The sequence below is a fragment of the Catharus ustulatus genome, chromosome 11 (genome assembly GCF_009819885.2).
Source record: "Catharus ustulatus isolate bCatUst1 chromosome 11, bCatUst1.pri.v2, whole genome shotgun sequence".
In the NCBI taxonomy this organism is placed as follows: domain Eukaryota; kingdom Metazoa; phylum Chordata; class Aves; order Passeriformes; family Turdidae; genus Catharus; species Catharus ustulatus.
The window spans coordinates 16839437-16863273 of record NC_046231.1 but is presented as its reverse complement, the minus strand read 5'-3'; the positions used below and the strand labels follow the sequence as shown (position 1 = coordinate 16863273).

The 23837-nt window shown below is 42.1% G+C and overlaps 1 protein-coding gene across 1 annotated transcript in view; it reads right to left on the bottom strand.

The window, feature by feature from the left end:
• Positions 1-20655, bottom strand: part of CDYL2 (chromodomain Y like 2) — a 61196-nt gene extending 40541 nt beyond the window's left edge. The window contains exon 1 of the mRNA XM_033069834.1: positions 20397-20655. Within this exon, the coding sequence (XP_032925725.1) occupies positions 20397-20420 (24 nt within the window). The 5' untranslated portion in view covers positions 20421-20655. The remainder of the gene's footprint in view (positions 1-20396) is intronic.
• Between the last annotated feature and the right edge of the window lie 3182 nt (positions 20656-23837).

The following is a 23837-nucleotide window of genomic DNA, read 5'->3' as shown; positions in this document are numbered from 1 at the left end:
TTTTGATACTGAGATACAATGTGAAGTCATTCCTTAGTGTCTTTTCAGTGTTTGAATAAACATTCCAGCATTCATGGTATAAGCACAACAAGGAATGTGCTGAGCTGGAGTGTGAACACACAACATGCTCCATGGCAACAGCTGTATATTTGCTCTTCGTTCAATATGATGGAATTAAAGACAGGGATAAGAGGGATAAGTTGCAAAACCTTTGCCACAAAGCTAAGAGGAAATAGCTTATCAAAATATACTTGTGTTTCCTGTACCTGTCCCGGAGGTTTGTGCTGAGGTAGTAATAGTGTGAGTGTTCTGCAGGATAGGATGCTTAGATGGGGCTTCAAGGTCAGAGTTTGTGTTTCTACTCCTTGTCATCATCTCAACTTTCTCTTTGCTTTTATGTGCCTCATCCAAAAAGAACACCCACTCTGTGAAGTAATTTCAGACCTGGTGTTGAAAATGGGAAAGTTGCATTGAAATAATTTGTATGTAGAGCAGTGTATAAAATGAAAATTTTGGTGCAGCAGATCTGTTTTGAAGTGTAGTGAAAAATAAAAAATGAGGAAAAATCCCAAAGATTGACTTACACTGTATATGTGCATTTTGCACTGTGCTCGCTGCTTGCATCTCACAATTTAGGAGCAGAATATGCAGTATAATGATCTGACAAGACCAAAAGGCTCCTGGCATACCTGGGAGGGGTAAGAGCAAGATGAATACGTGGGAAAAAGTCTACAGCTGGATTATATGGTTCTGGAATAACATACAGAATTTCTGATCACACTTCAACCTTTGTTTCTCTTCAAAGAGCAGGCATACATAGAAATAATATAACAGAAGTAAACAATAAGGCCCATGATGGAGAGGTGCTGGATTCTTAGTACCTCAGCAGAAATACTGATTAATACTGGGAAAAGTTTTGCTTTCATTATGTGTATAATGTATTATATGTGCTTATATGCTGTAGTCCAATGAAGGAACATAAACCCTTTTGGAATATTTTTAGGGCTAATGATTAACTAATCTTGCCTTCTAGATAACAGGAAAGTATTTCATGTTTTGAAGATTTCAACTTGATGGGCACATGTTTAGGTTTTAAATTTTAATTCCAAGGAAACAAGAAACTTTTGTAGTCATGCAAGGAGGATATAAACACACCAATTTGTTTTTAGATAATCAGAGGATTTCCCCAGAGAGTATATATTTCCCCAATTACTACTCTGAAATGTTATTTTCATAGTCACAAAGCACCATGTAAACCTATCCTACTACATGGGTACTAATGATCACTAGTTATTTAGCAGCATTGCAGGTGGAGCTCAGAGTAGTGAGCTCTTTCCTTTAATACATAGCGTGCCGTAACGTTTGACTTGCTCTTGAAATGAAATGGTCAGAATATGTTAATCACAAAATCTAGTACAGAGTGTCTGTCAGAAAAGTGCTAATGATTGCCCAGTGTGCCCCAAAGACAGAGATGTTAGTTTTGCTGTGCAAAAATTCAGTGTTATTCTGGAAAAGACCTTGCCCTTGGCTGCTGAATGTCACATGGACTGTGCAGTACAGGGCAAAGGCAGCACCGTCTGCTCCGGGATCTTTACAGTTCTTGCCTTGCTGATTCCATTAATGCAACAATCAGAAATAGTTAGTGCAGGTTTTAAAAGGCAAGTTTGCACCTGTGAATTACTTCTAGAGGGAATTGCGGATATTTTATGACACGTGTAAGGATAAATACTGCTTAGATGACACTGGGGAAAAATGGATGGAATAGTCTCCAGTTTCTCTCTAAATGACTGGAAGGAATCTTCCACAGGGAAGAAAAAGTGTCTGAATCACCTGTACATCTCTACATTTTGCTGGAAATGTTCCTTACTCAGATGAGCACTGTTAAGTGTTTAATAAATTCCTCTGATGGCCATAGAATATAAAATAATTTTTATTCAAGATAATCTGAATATCTGAAATCTTTCTACTTTCAGTTGTTTGGTGGTGTACTTTCTCATTTTTTTAACCCTTCATAATACCATACGTATCAAAATGGACAGTCCTGTCCAAGTTAATAATCCACTTCAATTTTTTATAAGGGTAAAAGGTGTAATTTATGTTCAACAAAAAAATCTATTTGGCCTCAATTTAAAAAAAAATATCTTTTAAAAAATACGATTACAAAAATAGATCTATAAGGAACAAAGATATTTTTCAGGCTGTCTTTACCCCAGAATCTGCATTTTATGATTTTGGTTTGTCTCAGTTTTGAGACAAATTTCAGGAGAAAACACCCAGGAATGAGTGTTTCCTCTAAGGAGAAAAGGGCTTCAATAACTCCCTTTTCTTCTGTCAATGAGAGAAATGGATACCAGGGGGTAAAAGTGAAAATCTCCTCTTCATTAAAAAAAAGAAAAGAAAAATGGAATAAATGCTAAATACTGAAATTGTGGAACCTTACCCCCCCCACACCCAGTCCCAGCCTCTCTTGGCTGTGGACACTTTCCCCTTGGTGCAGTTCCGCTCCCAGCTGCCGGGGGCGCTGCTGGCTCCCGGCCGGGCAGGGGTGTGATGATTCCCCCACGGCTGCAGGGGGCGCTGTGGCGGTGGGACAGGATGGAGAAGGCGCTTCCTTTCCAAACCCACCGATCCCCTGCTCCTCTGGATACTGAAAGGAGCTGTAGCAGGAAACCTCAGAAGCAGCAGGCTGGAACGGCAGGGCAGGCTCACTTGGGGCAGCAAGCAGAGGCAGCAGAAGCTCTGCAGCTGGACCGCGGCACCTCGCAAACAGCTCCAGTGTAGCACAAAGCTTGGAGCAGCTGTAGAGGCACGGCAGGCCCAAACACAGCAGAGAGAGGGAGGGAGAGAGAGAGAGAGAGAGAGAGAGAGACTCCCTGGGACCTCTCCCCAGTGCTGGCTGGTCCCTGGGGCTGAGCTGTGCAGGGTGAGCAGCAGTGCCCAGTGGTGGGAAGCAGGGTATTTATTCCCGGTCCCAGCGGGCATGCACTGGCTCTGGGCTTCCCAACAGCAAAGCAGCAAAAGAAGCCAAGCTGGCAAGCTCAGTCACAGTGCTGAAGCAAAAAAAAGCCCAAAAGAAGCAGGCAAAACCCACAGAAACAGCAGGATCCCTGGTCAGAGATACTGGCCACATATATCCACTTGAACAGAACGTGCTAAAAGGAAGGGCTGCCTCCCATCCTGCCCCCAGTTCCCTCTGGAAACCCCAGCTTGGCTCCCAAACATTGTGATGGATAGCCCCAAAGCCAGGGAGGATGGGGGCTGGGGCAGGGACACAAACAAAACAGATCAAAATCCCCAGAAATGATATGGGATAATAAACCATCTCCAAGTCATGGTTCTTTCCCTTTTCCAGTGCCCATCTAGTCACAGACTCGTAAGTCAGCAACATTAAATCTAATTATGTAAGTAACTGTGGACATTGTTCAGTGAAAGGCATCCAGTGATAATATAAATATACTGTGTGTACAGTGGAAAAAATTCTAAAGAATTAGAGTCTGAAATCACTTGTTATTTGAAACAGTGTAAAGTCTTGGAAGTTTCTGCCCCATTAGAGTGATCTGCACTTTATAGTTTATTCACACACTAGAGCTCATTCTCCAATAGTTGATCACCGTGCCTTTCTTCAAACTATAGATTTTAACCACTGTTTAAAGAAAAAGCTAATAATATCTTGTTCACCAAATGTTCTAAAAATAATGGTGAGATTGACTGTGCATATTTGAGCTTGAGGTTTCTAGCATTTTAGGTGTTTAGTGTATAGTACAATCTAAAATGAAAACCACTAAACTATGAAAATAATAGTAAACTCCTGGAGTAAATAACATGTGGTATCACAAAATTTTTTTCAATGTCACCAAAGTTTTCCTTTTTTGACAAATTTTTATTCTGTGGCTGTAAACCTTTGAGGATTTAGTGTCTTGATAACAGTAAAAACCCAAAGAAACATAGATTAAAACTCAAATACAGATCTAGAGTAAGTTTTGCATACCAGAGCGCCAAAGGAGTCCCAGAGCCACTCTGTAAGAGGAACCCAAGTTCCTTTTCAGTATGAGGGCCCAGATGTGCTTATTTGTGTGTCATGATGTTACTTACAGGCTCACAGTTACAGATCTGAAAGCCAAAAGGGACAATTATACCCACTGAACCCATCCTGGCTTGCACAGGAACATTCTTCATCCATGTTCTGCATGAGGTCCCAAATTCTGATTTACTTAAATCACATTATTACAAAGTCATCATGTCTTAATTTGAAGTGATTCACAGAAAGTACACCATTGCTGGTAGTGAACCAAAGTCCCATAAACAGAATGCTATAACCTTAATGTTAAAAAGTGTGTCTCAACTCTAAATTTGAAGGTTAAACTTCCAGCCACTGGTACTTTTTATATCTCTTAGTTAATTTAATTTTCCAAACATTAAATCCTGCAAAGTGGTTTGCAACTTACTGAACAGATGGTTTTCATGTTTCTTTGCATTTTGTAAAATTTGGGAGCTAATGTGATGGCTCTGTCTAAAATTTTGTAGTTGCTTCAGACTCATATTCTGAAATTTCATCCTAAATGTTAGGGTTCATCACTTCTGTTTAAAGTTCAAATTCATGTTATTTTGTATATTATTGGGAGAGAGCACTTTTATGAAGTGTGGGACTATAATAACTGCACTCACCAGATCAATATAAATAACTTTTCTTATTTTTATTGCTTAGAAAAACAGTGCACCTTGTCTTAAATAACAAAAATGGAAAAATTAAATGCAAGGAAGATGTGCTCAGTTCTGTGCCCCAGTTTTATTTTTGGTATGCAAAAAGTTTATTACTTATTGTCTTAAATCTGTACCCATGTGCTCAGTCACATGGCCAAAGAGATGTTTTCACTGTGCTATACTGGATCACTGCAAACAACTATATAATTACCCACATCTGTCTACAAACTGCATAGATCTGTACCCTGCTGGAAACAGGACGACAGCCTTGTTCGTTTGCAAAACCTTCAAGTGCTAAATATGTATTTGAATTCATTTAGAGTCATAACATTACCTAAGTGCAAAGGCTTAAAAAGAAGTCTATGAATGATGCACATCTATAAAAAATGAACAATTTACCTTATTTTTTTTTCTCCCCAGTGTTTGGGTTTTCAAAAATCCTATGCCACAAATTCAAAAATACCAATTAAACAAATTGAAACAGAACACTCTAAGAGTGTTCTGAAAGCAGACACACGAAGCATGAATAAAGTGTAAGGAGTTAAATAAATGAGTTAGTGTCTCAAATATTTTTTTACCATAGTAAAGTACACTCATATTTTTTATCCAAACAGTAAGTGTCTTTTGGATGTATATGCCCAAAAATAAGAAAGGGGTTGGTTTTGTTGACCTGACAGACCACTCACTAGGCAGAAGTGATTCACCATCAGCTGCATTTGGGAAATAAAGACGTAAGAACATTTTCTTCTCCATCTCAAACAGACTAAATAGTTTGCTGAGCCTGTTGGGGTATGTAAAAGAGCTGCTGTCACTTTAGAGCAGACAGTGAACCAAAAATTACATGATTTTCTCAAATGAAATTCATGACTAGTGAATCGATTTCCACTGAAATAACCCAGTTCTGCATCATCAGGGAACTCCACGGGGTAAATTCAGTGAGTGTTTGCATTAGTGGCACACGAGCTCCCTGGTCCAGTTGAGCGTGAGGGAGACAGAGGGAGTACGTCAGTGACACTTTCCCGTCCTTGCAGCACTTCTGTAGCCTAGATGATGTTCAAAAATACACCCTGAGTTTAGTTTTGAGGCCAGGTTCTCTGTGGAGTCAGCTATGGACAGTCTGTTTTACTCTCCAGGTTTCCCTGTGCATGGAGGCAGTAGAGAGAGACAACGGGATGCCAGAGAGCTGGAGATGGGCAGGGGCACGGCAGAGCTGCCAGGGACTGTCCCAAGGCTAGCAACATCCAGGGAAATGCCACTGGTAGCACAAAGGGAAGGGATGGGAAGTGCAATGGAGCAGGGCTGAGCAGAGAGGAAGTTCCTTACAGAGCCTTCAGAACAGAGCAAGTGGTTTGAGATTAGGAATGATCTTGAAATGGCTGTATTGCCCAAATTGTACATCCCTGCTGCTGAGGGAACTGCCTTATCCATATGCCACGTGGGAGATTGACTCCTTGTCTGAGCTACAAACATGAGCAACACACATCTACCATAAGCAAAGATGCAGCAACTCTGTTGTATTCTAGGATGCCATCCTTTTCCTGGAAGAGAGACACAACCTTTTGCTCCAGGAACATTCTGGAAAATTGTGAATATTTTCACTTAAGGGCCAAACCCTCAGGTATCTTTTCTCAACATGTCAATGGCGTGTTGGACACTTCTTTAATTATCTGAATCAAAACGTGCAGATTTTGTATTAGCAGAAGTCAAAACCTTACACCACTGGCAGATTCTGATAAGTTATTCAAACTTATAGCTGTGCACAACCGAAGCTCTCCAGCACTGTAATAACCAAAGTCAACTTAGTTGGTTGAAGTTCTGTTTTTTAAGGGACTTAAAAAAAATATTTAGCCTTAGGGCTTCTTGGTATAGCTACCATATTTCTCAGCATTTGGTATTAAACCACACTGAAATAATTTTATAAAAGCAATTTTTTTAGTTTGACTGTTCCAAAGTAGACTGTCCAAGGATAGATAACTTACAATATACATCCATTAATAAAATTGTAACATAGCCAGAAAACAGCTGTGATAGTACTTAAAAAAAAAAAAATACCAGTTCATCACCCTGCTTTGCCAAAAGTGAGATAAATGCTGCTGCAATGAATTTTTCCCTTTGAAGGTCAGTGTCCATACTGTACATGGAATGAATCTCTGCCATTCATGCTTTACAAGAACAATATTAACATTCATGAACATTTCAGCTTCAATCATGTGATGAGTTTGGTTAACAAAATTCCAACTCCTTATCTTCTGTGGGTTACTTCTTCCACAAAGCAATCATTTTGTTTCTACATGAGGATGGACCTCCTGCACCTCAGTGAGTGTCTGTGACCATGGTGAGCTGGGGCAGTGGAAGCCCTTTGCAGTACACTGTCTGATCAACTTGATGCTGAGAACAGCTGCTAAAATGGGTGAGCTACTTCCACTGGGGTTGCTGATGTTGCTGAAATTGGTGCAGCGTAGAACTGGTGCAGTTTTCAGAGCTCTGCGGTGTACAAGGCTCAAAGGTCAGACTGAGAGTGCTGCTTTGCAGGACTGAGAACTCCAAAGAAACTTTCAGTCCTATATAGGATTTATTAAGCTCATTAAAATAACACCCAGTCCTAAATGAGCCACAGCTTCGCTTACTCTCTGTTGTGGCTCTTGAAACTCAGAGTGTGATTCCCTCACACAATAGCAGTGAGAAGCCACAGATCGAAAGCAGCTGCCACCATGTTTGCAGAGGGGAACGTGCTCTGAGCACTCGGCAGTTTCTGTCCCACAAGTGCTGCAGCTACTGGTTTACCCCGTTTGGAGATGTCTCTGTTTGAGTCACAGGTTCAAGTAACCTTCTCAGAAATGGAGCTACAGACTAGTCACTTCAAAAGAAAAAAAAGCCTCAAAACTGACTGTAAAGCAGCCTTGGCATCCTCTGCCTCCTCGGTTAGGCTGTATCTCTCTGCAAAGCCGTATTGCGTTACCGTATAATCAGAGGGGGAATGAAAAGGTAGGTCTTGCTATCAGTTCTTCTGTGAGATCTAAGGCTTATCACACAGCTCTTCTGCTAACCCTGAGGCTTACTTCTCAAGTACTTTCCAAATCTTGAATAAGTGATATATCAACTACTAAATATCTGTAGGCAATCCCCAGATATCCCTTCAATGCCTGTGAAAGTATGTATTTAAATGTACATCCAAAACATACCTTGGTGATTTCTCAGTACTTAACAACATCCTCGATGTCTAACCCAGTACTTGGAAAGATCAACTGCCATTACACTGCAATTTTTAAGATGTTTGTTATTGTGGAATGGCTGCCTTTTGGTGGTAATGGGAGCAATAGCAGCTGGACATAAAGTAAGATCTTTAGGAAAAGTTCTGTTAAAGCTCCACAAAATCCTGGAATTAAGAAGGGAATCTAGACATCTTAGAAAAGTGTTACATTAAAGCAGAATTTATTTCAGTTAATTGTGGCTTGGGGATAAAAAAAATTAAAAATATAGTCCTTGGTTTGTCAACTGTCCTTCAGACACATATCTTCAAATGGATTATAGAAAATCAAGGGTTGTGTAACCTAAGATATATCAGCAATGCAGACTGCATATCTGAAATAAAAACTATATGTAAACTAGATCTCTTATTGATCAGTAAGCAAGTAACCATTTTTTCCCTGCAAACCAAACAGAGTAGCAGTTAATAGCAAGGGAGGAAATTGCATCAGTCACGGTACAAATAGAAGGTTCAGTTCATGTTAAAAGGAGACCTGCTTTTCTTCTAAACAGAGCAGGTTGTCAGTGGTGTTTGACATGAGTGGATGAAGCACAAAAACTAACAGCAGCACAGTTGCAGAACAATTGGAATCACAGCCCACAGCAGCTTGTCAGTAAGTGGTCACCCTGTGCCACTGCAATACCTGATACTGCTTCTGAGAGGCACTCACTAGAAACTCTGAAAGTGATGTCATGTCAGAAAGGCAAAGCACAGGATGGTCAAACAATGCAGGAAAAAGATCTGTCATCCTTTGTGGTGCCCATGACAAAGCTGGGGAGATGCTATTCAGCTGGGAGAAAGAACAGTTTTCCATCCGTTCTGGCAATTCCTTAATGCTTCCTGAGGCAGCAAGAGGCAGCTGATCGGAGATTATGAACTACAACAGGTAGTCCAAATTTTGAGCCATGCTGCTCTTCAATGAAACCATGTTCTCAGTGTAACAAAAGATTGATGAGAATGATAACGCAAAGCTTGGGATGTGAAATGAAAATGAAAAATGAAAATGGAAAAAAAGGGGTGTCTTCCTTGGAGATTGTAGTTTTTATTATCTTGATCCATTTGATAAATGCTATACAACAGACTGTTCACACAGGCCTTAGTCAGCAGGGAGAGATGACAAGGCCACCTTGGCACTCCTGCTTTAATGATGCAAGTGCATGAGGAAGGCAGTGGAAGTCATTTGCTGCTGGTGAAAAGCCTCCTTCCAATGGCCTCCAAACACTGAGTGAGGCCAGGGGAGCAGCAGAGCTCTCTGAGGCTCCTGAGTTCCATCAGGCCACACAGGCAGCCTGCTCACTGTGCATTCTGATGTGTATTTACACTTCAGCTTCCCTAAAAGCACTAACACAACACTATTGTGCACAGAATGCTGCTGAAGGTCCTAAACCAGCAAAAAGTAGAGGAAGGAGCTGATTCAAATCACGTGGGCCCTGAAGGTGTTGCTCAGCACATTGATACTCAAATATTTTCCTCTGAGAGACCCACATTTCTCACAGTTAATTGATGATCACCATTCTTGACACCAAGAGAAAAATAAAATGCAGCACTGGGAAGCCATAAAGCTGGCCAAGGGCTCACTCTTTTTATTTTCTTAAGAAACCTGAGGGTTTCTGTGTGTGTAGGGTGAAAGAGAAGCTATTTCATTGGTATATGTAAAAACAGATTATCAAGTACAACTTTCTCTGGTGTTTCTGTTACTTCTTCTGTGTATTACCAGTGCACAGATGATTAGGGTTTCTACTGCATGTAAGACATTAACAGACCATAAAGGTAAGTTAGAGGAACATTGAGTCTTATTAAATTTTGCTACCTGAACTGCCTGTCTATTTAATTGCCTGTCTCACACTGTTTTTATACACAAAGACAGAAAAGTGGTAATTTTGCATTTCCACTGTAAAAAATGAAACAAACAAAATACCCTTAAAACCACAAACAAAAAAAACACCCCAGAAATAATTTCTTTTTCATTGCTTTTTCAGTTTCCTGTTACTTTTATCACTGTTTCCATACTGTGATGTATTTTGCTGACTGTACAAACACTGCATACCACCATGCATTAATCTGCAGCAAACAGTAACATAAGGTCTGTAATACTGACCACATGAATACAACACTGTCAAGTTCTTCATCATCTCTACCATCTCCTTTTCTGACTGTTGTAATATGTTAGTTCTGACTTGTCAGCACAGTAGAAAATTATGAACCAGTGCTAATATTTACTGAACACAATAGTGGAAGTTTTTTCTCAACTTTTCCAATTTTCAGATTGTGAAAAGCTTGAGTTTATGGACCTGGACTCCAGTACAGACTCTTGCTTCCAGTTACTGCAGACGAATCACAAAGTTCTAATTGCCCCTCCTCAGCCAGTATTTATCATTCTTTCAAGAACTTTCAGGTTATTTCCCCTGGAATCATGTGAAGTAATTTTGGTACATAAATGTAGTTTTCCCTCTAATTCCCAGTACTTAATTTGGGATCCAAAGTTTCCCTTCTCCTCCCTGTATAGCTTTTGATATGTGAGTCATATTTCTTTCTCATTTGAAGCTTTGCTGCTATGTTGCACCATTGCCGAACCTGAAAGTTTGCTACTTCCTCTGCTTATGTAGAGATAAATTCAGTCACTTCACATCAACAAAGGTCTTCCCATGCTGTGTCATCCTAAACTCATGCACTCCCATTTCACTGCAGTCTGCTGTTCCTCCCTTACATTAATCACCAAAACACTTTGTGATCAACTTCTCTGCAGTTTCTCTCAGAGCCCATTTACAAGCCCTGTAAGCATTACTGTGCCTTTTCCTTCCTTGTCAACCCTCCTTCTCAGCACTTCTCCAGCATCTTTCCTGTCAGATTTCCTGTGCTAAAATACCTGAAACTTATCCCAAAAGACTTCAGGAAGACAAATTCATTAGGTACATTAATACACATATTAATGTCATTTCGTATTTTGAAAAATTGTCCTTTCCCCCAAAAATGAAAAATATGAGAACAAATTTCAACTGTGTAACACTTAAAGGCAAGTCCGTTAGCAGAGCCAAACAAATTTTACAAAGTAGTCTTTTAAAAAACTATACAATGTCACACTTTATTTTAAGATCTCTTGTATTACTGAGAATAATAAGAAATGTGAGCAATGCTCTCTCCTTTGTTGTAGTGACTGCCAAGTGATGTCACAAAAAAGTTCACTGTGTATGTGTGAAAGAATTTGACAGGTCAGGTTGGTCAGTTAGAAATGAGACTGTTTATTTATCAGTATATTAGTAAACATGATTTCTAGGAAAAAAACCCAAACAACAAAATAACCACTTGATTGGTTTGTTAAAAGTTAGTGATACATATTCAGGTAGGCAGACTGACAATTCTGTACATTATTAAGGAAGTCTGTGAATCCCATCCAAAACCATAAATGTGGGAAAGTTGTGGAAAAGCCATTTAGATGCTGAAATGCTTTTCTGGGATTTTCTTAGGTTTCTCCTTTTCTAAGTAGCAGAAACCTGGTTCTGTTAATCAGAAGTATATTATTCCATTAATGTAACTTTCCAGTAACACTCTATTGTTTGCCTCATGCCATACCTTTATTGGGATGTTTTCTAGTTTATCTTTAACCCTTTAGCCCCAGTTAGTAAGCAGAGCTACAGCAAGGGGCTAAAACTTCATTGTTACTACATAAGTTTGGTTCAATGTTACTTCATCACCTTCTCTCTTCCTCTACTCTTTTGTTTGCTTGTACCACACACTGCAACTTGTCAGAAGTCTGGAATAGGCTGCCCTGGGCAGTGGTGGAATTATCATCCTTGGAAGTGTTCAAAAGGCACATGGATGTGGCACCTGGAGTCATGATTTAGCAGTGAACATGGTGGTGGGGGGTTAATGGTTGGACTCCATGGTCTTAGAAGGCTTTTCCAACCTTAACCATTCCATGACTCTAAATCTAGACTCTGAGGGCTGTAAAGCAGAAACCAAATCCACTATTCTGATTTGTCCTTTGCTTTGCAAAGATATTAACTGACAAGGGCTAGGAATTAGAATACTGGGATACAGCTTGTAAGGCAAGTGTGTTTGTGATCTCTGCAGACCGTATCAACACCTTAGTCAATAACTGTGTTTGTTTAATGACTGTAGTAAGTACGAAAGTAAGAACTGCCATACGAGGTCAGACTAAAGGTCCACTTAGCTCAACGTGTTGTATATTCAAACAGAAATTAGTACTAGATGCTTAGGAAACAGCATCTATAGAGTAAGTGCTGCCCTTGCTCTGCCCTCACAGTTTCTCACGATTAGCAGTTTAAAGATTGGTTTGTGCTGAAAAGTATAAAGCGATCAATCCGCCAAGAACCTGTTTTACCATTCTTTGAAACCATTTATAAATCTGATTTCCACAACATCCCATGGCAAAGAGTTACAAGATTTAAACACTGTGAAATACTTCCCTTGTCTCCGTCACTTGCCTAATTATTTCCTTTGCTGTGTATCTTCTCTTGTGCAATAAGAAATAGCATTCATCTCCGAATTAACTAAATATCTCCCGTCTTTTTTGTACCATTCAATCACTTCTTTACCCAGACAGAAAGTTGTCATAAGGTGTCATTTCAGTGACAGCCACTCCATCCCCTGCAATACCCTGATGGCCAGTCTGTGCATTACTGCTAGTTCTGTGTCTCCTGGCAGTGGGTGCAGTACGGCAGAGGTGGAAGCACCATGTTCCCCAGGGACACAAAGATGATAATCTTCTCTTTCATCCTCAATTGCTTTTTTAATAACACCTAAACATCTGTTTGCCAGAAGTCTGGTCCCATGGACTGGACACCCATTAGGAGCAGAAAGACATTTTCTGGTTTGATTTTTTTGGGAGTGTGGTCACTGCTCTCCAAGACAATGCTGTGATGCAAACAGAGGTGTGGTAACTGGGGATCACAGGGAAATTCACTTCAAAAGCAGGCACATGAGTCAAATTAAAATACTAACATGGACACACCCAGAAACCTTCCATGATGATTCCAAGATTTCTCTAGAATAGTAACAGCTTTTTCGGGGCTCATTTTTATGCAAGTATAGTCAGGATTATTTTTCCTTTGATCATTAGCTTGCATTTGTAAGCACTGAATTTCAGTTGCTGTCATTCAGCTCTTCACTGTCAACTTTTTTCTTGACAATTGTAATAATAATAACCTAATAAATTACCAAGAGTAAATGTGATTATTGTCAAGTAATTGATGGCTCTGTTATACAACACAGTGTTTGAAACCTTTATTCACAGCCACCTCTCTGTAAACCAGATGGTCTAAGAGGTGACCAAACCTTCTGGACCATAGCTTGGTTTTGTTACCAGCTGCTCCCGTGGGTTCTTTCAAAAAGGTTTTTTGAAAAACCGTTTACACCAGCCAGAGTCATTCTTCTCTAAATATTGACCCTATGATTTATGAGATGTCCTATAAAAATGTTAACTCTTGTCCAAACCAAGCCATGTTCACATGTATCTGCTAATTCTATTTCTTTTGATAGGTGTTACTAATCTGCATGCAAAGGAGCTCAGACTCAGCTGTGTAGTCCTTCGTATTCCTTCTTAATCCATTCTATATGAGCACATATAAGTGATTAATAGAAGATGATTTCAGAGAATCCCAACAAAATCTAAATAAATGCAGCGAAGAACCTGAAGGAAGAAAATAGCCTCATTGTTTCTGGTTTGCTCCTCTGAAGGAATGGGGTGCAAATTTTGTGTGTGTTCTCTGAGACATCTAGGAAAGCCCAAGAAGGGGGACGTGCTTTTGTAGGCAAAACTGTCCTTCTGACAGATGTTCTAAATGCTGGTTTTGTTTTAGTGTTTTGTTGTAGTCTCCCACTCATACTGTTACCCTTTACTTTTTTGTAAGAGTCAACCTAATTCCTCTTTTTGGTGAGGCATGAGAAGAGTCATTCTTTTCTACACAGATCAATCATATCAATTTCTTGTGAAAGTCTTGAGAGACCTAATAGATTTGCAGCAATATTTTATATCAGGATTTGTAATGAGATAGTATTGAAATTGTATTGTAATCTACATTTGCTCTGTGTAATAGAAGAAAAGAGACTGAAGTGTACTTCTTTTAGTGTTGCAGTGTTACCAATGTAAAGTTTTAATATTTAACAAAGAGTGTGACATTGTAGTTCAACAGACAGAAAGGATGAATATCCTTTTGTCAAAACAAAAATACTTGTATTTGCATGAATGTACATTACAAACATTTGACTTTAATTATATTGTTCTAATAGTTTGAATGCAAGAAATAGTTAACTATTTAATATTATTTTTTGCCAGTGCAGGGTGCCAGTGCCATAAAATGTGCTGCAAAAACTTTCTGAAAAATATATGGATAAGAAGGAACAATGAAAAGGGATTGCACTGATGAAAATGTACAGAGCCAAGAAACTGTACTAATGCTAAAAGTCAAATGAATGGACAAAGAAATGCTATTTACAACATAGCTGGACATCACAATCACTCCATTGATTAAAAAAAAATTAGCCCACTTCTTTCAATATTAGACCACATTCAAATTTTGCCATTATTTGAGCTGTCTCTCTCCAAATATTTTAACTTTCAGAAGCAATTACTAAACAATGAGTTTATTGCTGGATTTTAATATTCAATCAAAACCCAGCCCAAAATAAAGCACTGTGTTTGTCATTCAGGAAGCATTACAAAAAATGATGCAATTTTAATCTTGGGATAGTTATGGGCACTGAACCCAGACACTGAAGAGAAGGAACACTGTTCAGTTCAGTGGCTTTGGTGGTACCTTCACTTCAAATGTTTAGGCTTTTCAGGGTGACAAGGTTGTATTTCAGTGTCCCCCCCAAGCAGGAAAATACTTAAGATTTGCACCTTGAAGCGAGCGACACTTGAGCCAGATAAAACACTTTATCAAGACTGTAACAAGAAATTAATTGGTTTTGGGTGTCCCAAAATATGCTCAGCAGTTTACTGTGTAATGAGGAAGTTGGGCTTGTGGTAACAGAGATGCAGGTAAACAAGACAGTCATAAGCATTGCAATGTTCCATATGCAGCTCTAAAGTGAAATTTCTTAGTAAGACTATGAATATTGCCAGAGTTATCCAGGTCTGCTTTTGAACCTTGCTCAGTAAATTTAATTTAGAGAAGAAGGGACCTCTGGTTAACTCTTTGTTACCACCTTTATACCTCAATATATACCTCAGATGATTGCCCAGTTTAGGATTGAAGAATACAATCTGCAGTGCAAATCACACCACATTTGGAACAGAGTCCTGAAAACTTTTATCAGGGAACAAAATTTCTGGATTTCTACCTGCTGAAGGTAATACTGCTTGGCAGTTACTTGATTTTGAGGACAGCTGTCTTCTAAACACTGATTTTGAGAACAGATCAGTGATAATGTATTGATAAACAGCTGATTCCTCAAAATAGTTGTTAGTGTAGCTTTTCCACTAAAGAAATGAAAATGAGTTACAGACAACCAAATCTTAGAGCTTGTGAGTGTCAGCTCAGTATTACTGAAATCAGCATTGCATCCACAGCTTGCCAGTGGACATAAGGAGTAGGTGCTTAACTGTTCTATATTCCCCAAATCCTACTTCAAGGCACTGTTTTCTGCTTGTGAAGTCAGTCCTATTCCTTCATCACAGAGCAGTTGTATCAATTCAGAGTTTGATTTAATAATAACCTTGACTAAGATACACCATCTTCCTCTAAGTCACCTCTGTCTTAGAAAATACACATGTGAAATAATTAAAAAATAGATTTCTGCTTTTCATTTCAATAATCAGTTTTAAATATGTATCTCTGCCAAAAAGTGACTCCATTGAAAGAGATGCAAGATGGAAAGCACAGCGCTCAAAAACTTGCACTTCCTTGTAAAGCAAAGATGATTTTCTAAACCCTGCATCTCAAGCCAAACCTTGCATCCAAAAGTTCAACCCTGTTCTCTCCCATCTGCATGTCTCCACATGTCATAGGGATTCAGCAGCCCAAACAGTGCCATTATTATCTTCAAGTTTTGACTTTGCTGGTACCTGAGTACAGGTATAAATGGGAAATGTTGCAATTATCTAAAAATGTGTTATCTGTCTGGTGGATCATGTGAGCTGAAGTAAACTGCAGCTCATTCTTATACTGCTGCATAAACAGACTAAGATTGAATTGAAATGTGTCACTGTGGTGGACATGCTCCCAGTCATGGGCATTGCATCATTTCAGTGAGAAGATGCCGTTTTTAAAAACATCACTTCTTCTCTTTAATGCAATAGCTATTGAGCTTTAAAGACTGGTTTTATTATTGTGATCCAGAAACACGTACATGTTAAGTCCCCTTCAGACAACTGGCTGTGATCTCTAGATCACTTACCAAAGGTGTTGTAATAAAATCTGACTCAACAGTAAAATACCACTTTAGATTTCAACTTCATCACCCATGAAAGTCTAATGGTGTTCATTGCCTACAACCCCTCCAAAATAGTAAATAAAAAACATTGAGATGAGTTTAAAGAGCATCTCTGTGTTACTGATAACTGGTTCACATATTCATCAGTAAAAGAGGTTTTTATTGCAGTAAAAAGGATGGTCTGGGTTAGGAAAAAAGAGTTAGGAGCACTGTTCATATGGAATTTTTTTCCCCCTCTAAAGCCATCTCATGGATGTAAAATACCGGAGTCTGTGAGGTAACTGTCTGGGTTCAGATAATGTACGTGGAATTGCACATGGAAAATGAAAAACATTATTTCAAGTTACTGACAAATCTAATGCAAAATCAACAAACTTGGTATTTAAGAGTAAATACATCTCCCTTTCTATCTGTTCTCAAAATGAACCAGTATTTCCTGTCAATGCATCCACAAGTGTATTGTGAAACACAAGGCAAACCGGGGCAGCCCTACTGAAGGCTGTTCTGAAGACCCTTTCTGTCAGTCCTTTATTTTCAGATTATTATTGCTAAGGAAACATGCACCATAGGTCTTTAATATTTAACGGGTTACCTCTTAAGAGGAAAAGCAAGGGAAAAAAAGGAATATTCCATGGCACTTTCACCCACTCATAAAAACTTGAAATCATAAGCACACGGAAGTCAAGCAAAGCCAAATCAGTATTTCATATAGCCCAAGAATTACACTAAAACATACACAACATTCTTTACTGGTAAAGGAAAAAAGTGTACTTAAAACCATCAAAACTAACACCTTCATTTTACCATATAATGGAATAATTATCTTTAGCTGTAAAATGCCTTGGTTCTAACACACAGGTCTAGAACTGACTACCAGTAAACACAGAACTCCTAATGGGTGTTCTTTTCCTTCTAGACTAAATCGGTGCCTGTTTCACAGTCCTAACCTAAATGTAATAGGAGGTATTTCAGATGATTAAAAGCCCATTCTAACTGGAAAAAGGCACCTACCTAACCAAACACTGAGGTTATTTTGTCTGCGATCTTATTTTGCTTCAATATAAAGGCAGTAATTGAATTTATCTTTAAGTTTAAAAGGTTGAAAAGCCTTTTAAAATAACATGACAGGAGAAAATGAATGAACTGACAGGATAAATATGCACATCTATTTTCAAAACTTCAAAATTTATGAAAGTTTCTTGGGTGTCACCAAGTATGATGAGTTCATATAGGCAATATACACACTGTACTTTTTCCATGTGCTTTATCAGGGCTTCTATATCATGACTACCTTTAAAAAAAATTTTTCAGGCAGTATTAAACTCTCAAAACTGCAGTTAATTATTGGTCTTACTTGATGAAGTTCAGTAAGAATCCTTGAAGGATTTGGATATTACTAAGGAATGAAAAGGGGATCAGGAGTGCACTATACCTTTGGAATGTCACCATAAAACCAAATTTGTCTATTTACATCCACAGTCCCAAATGATTTCAAGGCAAAATCCTGCAACTGTTTAATAGTCATCTTGTGATCCACATAACATTTTACTTCTTCAAGAACTTGGACTTCTCTAAGGGCACAAAGCAGCTCATCTCACATGCAACCTGGTGTGGGACATCCCAGCTCTAAGAGCTTCTTTCTAATAAATCCCCTGGATGAAGTTGCTTTTTGGGAAGGGGAAAAAGCAGGGAGGCAAAACTGAGTCCTCTTTCAAATTAAGCCATCTATACAATTACTACCTATTAGACATATAAACTCTTCAGCTTTCTAGACATTTCTTCTGACCTCTGTCATGGAGAACTTCCCAGTGAAGATGCAAAATGCAAAATGCAAATGGATTGATAACTGAAGCCCTGTACGTACTTTTTGCCACATGCAGATGAAGATTGTACACCATGACCAGTAGAGGTAATTTTCCAAACACCTCATACAACAAGAAAGGAACAGCCACACTTCTTCCACCTGCCTGTTCTGGTGGAGACAATTCTTCCGTATTGTACAATGATAAGCAAAAGTATTTCGAATGGAGTAACAAAGAAAGGAAGTGATTCAGAGGCTTTGAACCACAGTACCAAAAATTCACATTCACCCATGCAAAGCCTGCAAAGAGACTGGGCCTGACACTGCCTGCAAACTGGGCTGTGAGCCTGCTCCCTCACAGAACCCACCAGGTGACGACTCGAGCAACCTCACTTGGATGTCACACAGGGACACTGCCCACATCCAAGGACCAAACGTCATCATCTTACAGTACAAGGATCATAAAACAGCAGAATTTTTAAACAATGAGTCAGAGCTAAACCAGCACGGCTACCATTAGCCTAAGACATACTAGCTTTATTTCTTTCTAGAACTAATCCAAAAGTCTAAAGAAAACTCAGACAATACCAGGCAAAGGTCTTCTATGCATCCCAGAAACTACTAATCCTAAAATTGTATCGTTAACTTTTCTGGGTCAAAGTTGTTCTTTACAGAACTCCCAGTGGTTATTCTGGAGTCACAACATCAATACAACTGACACAAAACATCCTTAAAATTACAAAGTTAAATGACAGATACTGCACAATGGCGGGGGGGGGGGGGAAAGGTCAATGACACTATTCAGATCATCATGTACTTCCGATAATTTAACACCACATAGGAGAGTTTAAGTGCTGCTCACTTCAGAGGAGGTCTGTGTCACACACAGTAAAACACCATCCTAATAGAGCAATGTCATCCCTTAGCTATGACCTCTGCTAAAGACTTTGAAAGACAAAGTGAAAACTGTCAACGTGAAACCTATCAGATCCTGCACTTCTTGCACTTGAGACCCTACAACTGATCATCAAGATCATCAAACGGAGAATAAGTCCAACCATGTCCAACCAACCACAGCAGCAGTTCACACCCAAGCACACACACCCTGATGGTTGAGCAGTACCTATCACTGGCACACAGCTCCAACTGGAAGGTGGTGGTTTCTGTCCTAGCTCTTAAACTCTCCACTCCAGAGAGCCTCAATACAAACAACCATTTCACCAGGAAACGTGGAGCCTGAGGAGGTGCTTCAGACCAAGAAGTGCAGGACATCCAGTCACGTTTGATGTTTTTAACACTTCCATCCTGGTTGCACTTACTGGAACTGGGTATTTCAAACACCCATGTCCAGTCTGTCTGATTTTTCATTTCGGCTTCTCCCTTCTTCTCTGCCGTGGCAAGAGTGGCTAGACTCGTTCTCAGTCGGGGCATTAGAACTGGGCGCTGGACGTCAAAATCCGGCTGGGTCTCGCCCACTGCCCGCCGGCTCGTTTTTCCTCTGCGTGCCCCGGACCCGGCGGCCGGGCGCCGTCGCCCGATGCTGCCCCGCCGCTGTCGCCGCGCCGCGGCCGGGGGGCAGCGCACGCCGGGCTGCGGGGCCGGGGCCGCCCGCCCGCCCCACCTCGCACCCCGGGCCGCCCGGAGCGGGGCCCCCGCCAAACTTTGCGGCCCGCGGGGAACCGGGGCCCGGCCCGGCCGCCGCCCCCGCCACCCCCGCAGCACCCCGGGCAGGAGGTGAAGCAACCTGGCGCCGGCTTCTGCACTTTGCACAGCGGGCGCAGAGCCGCCTCCATCCCTGCGCCTCCCGGCAGCGCTAAGGCGCATTTTTTCGCACTAATCTGCACATTCAGCACGTCCAGAGCGCCTATGACTTTACCTGGACTTTCTCCACTCTCTGGGCTCATCACACCGCGATCGCCTCCCCATCCTACCGCTAACTCTCGCTCTCCTTCACTCCTTCCTCCTTCCCTCTTGCAAGGCCTGCTAAGATCAAGCCCGATGGAAAGTACAGAGAGAAAGAGAAAGAGAGAGGCAGCGGGAAGGGAGGGGAGCCGCTCCATCCCTCCCTGCCCCCCCCGGGCACACACGCCAGCCCTTTTCCCCCCACCCCAGCCCTTCCCTCGGCGATTTCCTCCGCTCTTCGGCAACTACGAGGGCTCGGCGGAGCGGCTCCGAACGCGCCCCCGCTGCCCTCGGCGGCGCCCCGGCCGGCGCCCCCCCGCCGCCCGCCCGCCCCGCGGCCCCCGGTACCTCGTAAAGGTCCCCCGAAGCCATGCTGGGGTGCGGGACTGGGCTCCTCCGCGCCGTCTCCCTCTCTCCACCTCTCCCGCTCCCCCACTCGCTCTCTCTGTTGAGTAAACTGTGTTTTGCAGAATGACAGGCTTTGGGGCTGGCTGTGCGCAGAATCAGAGGCGAGGAGAGCGGAGAGGCAGGCGGCGGGGCTGGCGTAACCAGCAGCAGCAGCAGCAGCTCGGGCGCACAGCGCTGGGAGCCGCGTCTCCCCCGCGGCGGCGGGGCCGGCGCCCCCCGCCCTCCCCTCACACCCCGCCCGCCGCCGCCGCCTCCCGCCCCGGGCGGGGACCGGGACCAGGACGGGTCCCCCCGCGCCCTCCCTCCGGGAAAGTCCCCGGGCCGCTCTGACGGCGGCCTCTTCTCCCTACTCCTCCTCCTCCCCCCGCTCCCCCCCCCCCCCCCCGCCTCAAACTCTTTCCGCGGCCAAAATAAATAAATAAAAAATAAATAATAATAAAAAAAATAAAAATAGAGGGGCGGGCGGGAGGGGTGGGTGCCGGAGCGGGCGCTCGGCGGGGAGGGCCGCGCCGCCCGCCCAAGGTCACCACGGGGAGAGGCGGGCGCGGGGCCTCGGGCGGCCCTGCCGGCACCTTCCGCCCCCCGGCGCCGCGTGGCGGCCCCGCCGCCCATGGCCGTGGCCGAGGGACCCGAGGTGCGGGAGCGGCGCCGGAGCGGCAGCGCGGCGGGGATCGCCAACACCTCTGGCCCCCGCTGCCCGCCGGGCACGGCGATGCCTCTCCTGCTGCCCCTCAGCCATTTTGCAGGTTCGCCAGCCCACTCGGGGACATGAAAACCAGCGGCTTCCCGCCACCTGCCCTTCACGTGGAGGTGAAGGCAATTTTGAAGCGGCTGGGGGATGCGCGGCGACACGAAGCCATCGGACATCGCCACTTTAGAGCCGTCCGTGTCTTTTCTCGTAGGAAAAATGCCGCCCCATGGCCGTTGTCGTCCGTGCGGTGCTTGGCTGAGAGACGGGGAAGGTGTGAAGGGGATGCCGAATGACCGGGCTGTGCCTTGGCTGAGCACTGCCTTGGCCGCCCATCACCGCACAGCTCCGGGTGCGCGGAGCCGCGGCCCGAGGAGCCTCCCTCACGGGAGCCCGGCCCTGAGTGACCCAAGTCCCCACAGATTCAAGAGCGGTCTGCACACAGTCCCGTGTCACGGGCTCTAGGACGACCCTAGAGCAGCGAGATTGGATCAGATGACCACTAGGGTCCCTTCCACCGTGATTGATGCTGTGCATTGGCGATGCTGTGAAGAGGAATGAGCTCATGGTGATGGGAAGCGGCACTTTACATCAGTGATGGACTCCAGAGGAGGCAGGAGCCAGGGTGGGGCACAGAACCCTGAGCAGGATGCCATGGCCACCGAAAAGGTAAGGGCTGCTCCCTGCGGAGGCTGCTGAGCACCACGTCGTGTTCCTGTGGCTTCAGGCTGTGGAGGATGTGCTTCTCCAGGTAAAGTGTTGAGTGTCTCTCGGTATTTTATGTATTGGTAGTAAGGAGCACCATTAGGGTGTTCTCTGACCAGCTCTTCACACCTTGGCTCCATAGCCAGCCAGCTCTAGCTGTTACTGTGTTTCTGTAACAGACTCACTGTTCTCACCTCACTGCAGACCCCACAGCCATTCCCTGTGACGTGGGATCAGTGCTGCATGTTGTATGGTCTGGCTTTGCCATGGTTGTGGCTTTTGTTCATCTTGTGTTTGTCATTTTTCTCCTCTTGATTTTCCATGTGAATGTGAGAATTGGCACTGCCCAGAGCACAGGTTGGAGAGGGTTATTGAATGTGATAATGGTTAATAAAAGTCGGCATTGAGCGCTGAATTATTTCTGAATTTTCATTTATGACCAAAAATCCTGGTGTGGTTCAAGTGGTGTGAAGCCAAAGACTCTTCTGGCTGAGAGGATTCCTTTTTAAAATATCAATATTGGGTATTTTGACCATTGTCACTTTTTATCATGAAAGTAGGAAATCACGCATGCACATCCAGCTCTTGCTTGACCCCATCTCCTGAACTGTGAATATTACCTCTGGTGATTATGAACTTGCCAGCTAACCAGTTTAGTATTGACTGAGAGTTCAATAAAAACTATCTAATGGTAGTTTGGAGCTCAAAGACATTTATAGTTTGTGTGGTCTACAGAGGTGTGTGATTATATTGGACTCCCAAGGACAAGACATTCTGCTTACATGAAACATAACTATTTTTTGTTCTGACTGTGGTAACTACAGAGTTGTCCTCTGCTTTCCAATTTGCCAGCAATATTTGGATTGTTGGGATTTGGTATTTGAAGAGTAAAATGTTGGAAAGATAAAGAGATACTGTTTACAGAAATATTGTTTACAGTAGCAAATCAGATCATTGAGCCGAATATAAGAATATATCCATTGATAAATGTTTTAATACATCTCTTCAATGTCTGCTTTATTATAACTACATTTTGCAGCTTTCCACAGCAGTAAACAAAATGGCAGTCAAAACCAGTGAGTAATTTTTCAGATGCATACTAAAATATTCCTTCTCTGAAACTTGATTTCATTCATAGTATCAACTCTTTCCAAAGGTGTCTTGAATGAATTTAAAAAAGTCCCTTCTCAAGCTGTACAAGTCTTTTATTTTGTGACAGGTCTAAATATCAGACTGTTCTTCCTGGGCTTTGCTGTTCCTGTGTTCCCAGACAGATGAAATGAGACCAGCTCACCCTGTGCCATATTGGAAAAGTCTCCCTGACCTGGTCTATATCTTGGACAATTTCATTTACATTGTACAGTGTTTACAGTAACATTGTTGCTGTAAGATTTACAACCCAAACAAATAGCATGGAAGTTTTGAAAGGCTGAATGCTTTAGTGAATACTTTGAAGAGGGGAAACATCTTTTTCCTGATTACTCACTCCGTGTTTCAGAGTTCACAGTCCCTTGGGATGTGGTGGTTTGTGAGTCAATAGTGAGGAGCATAAAGAGGATTTTTGCGATTGTCAAACCCAGGAAAAGTTGGTTATGGTTTTGGTGTATTTCCCTGTGAGTTAGCAGAAGACAAAGTTTTAAGTTTTAAAAATATTCAAGTGACCTTCATTTGCCCAGCAGATCTTTATTGTAACTAGACAAGGCAGGCGGTGTCCCTCTGAGTGTTGTGTTAAAACTAGGAATGCTTGAATTTATGATAATTTTTTTAGAGTTTCTGATAATAGATTTTCTGGGAATACATCTTTTCCAATTTTATTTGCCTTTCAATGGTAATATCTATAAAATGAAATTGCAGCAAAATCCAGATTGTTGTACAAATTTGAAACTCTAAACTTAATGGTTTTGCTAAGTATGTGATTATTCATTACTCTTATTGTTTCGCTGCCTTCTCTTATTTCCCATCCCAAGGGAGTAATGCAGGCAAGGGAG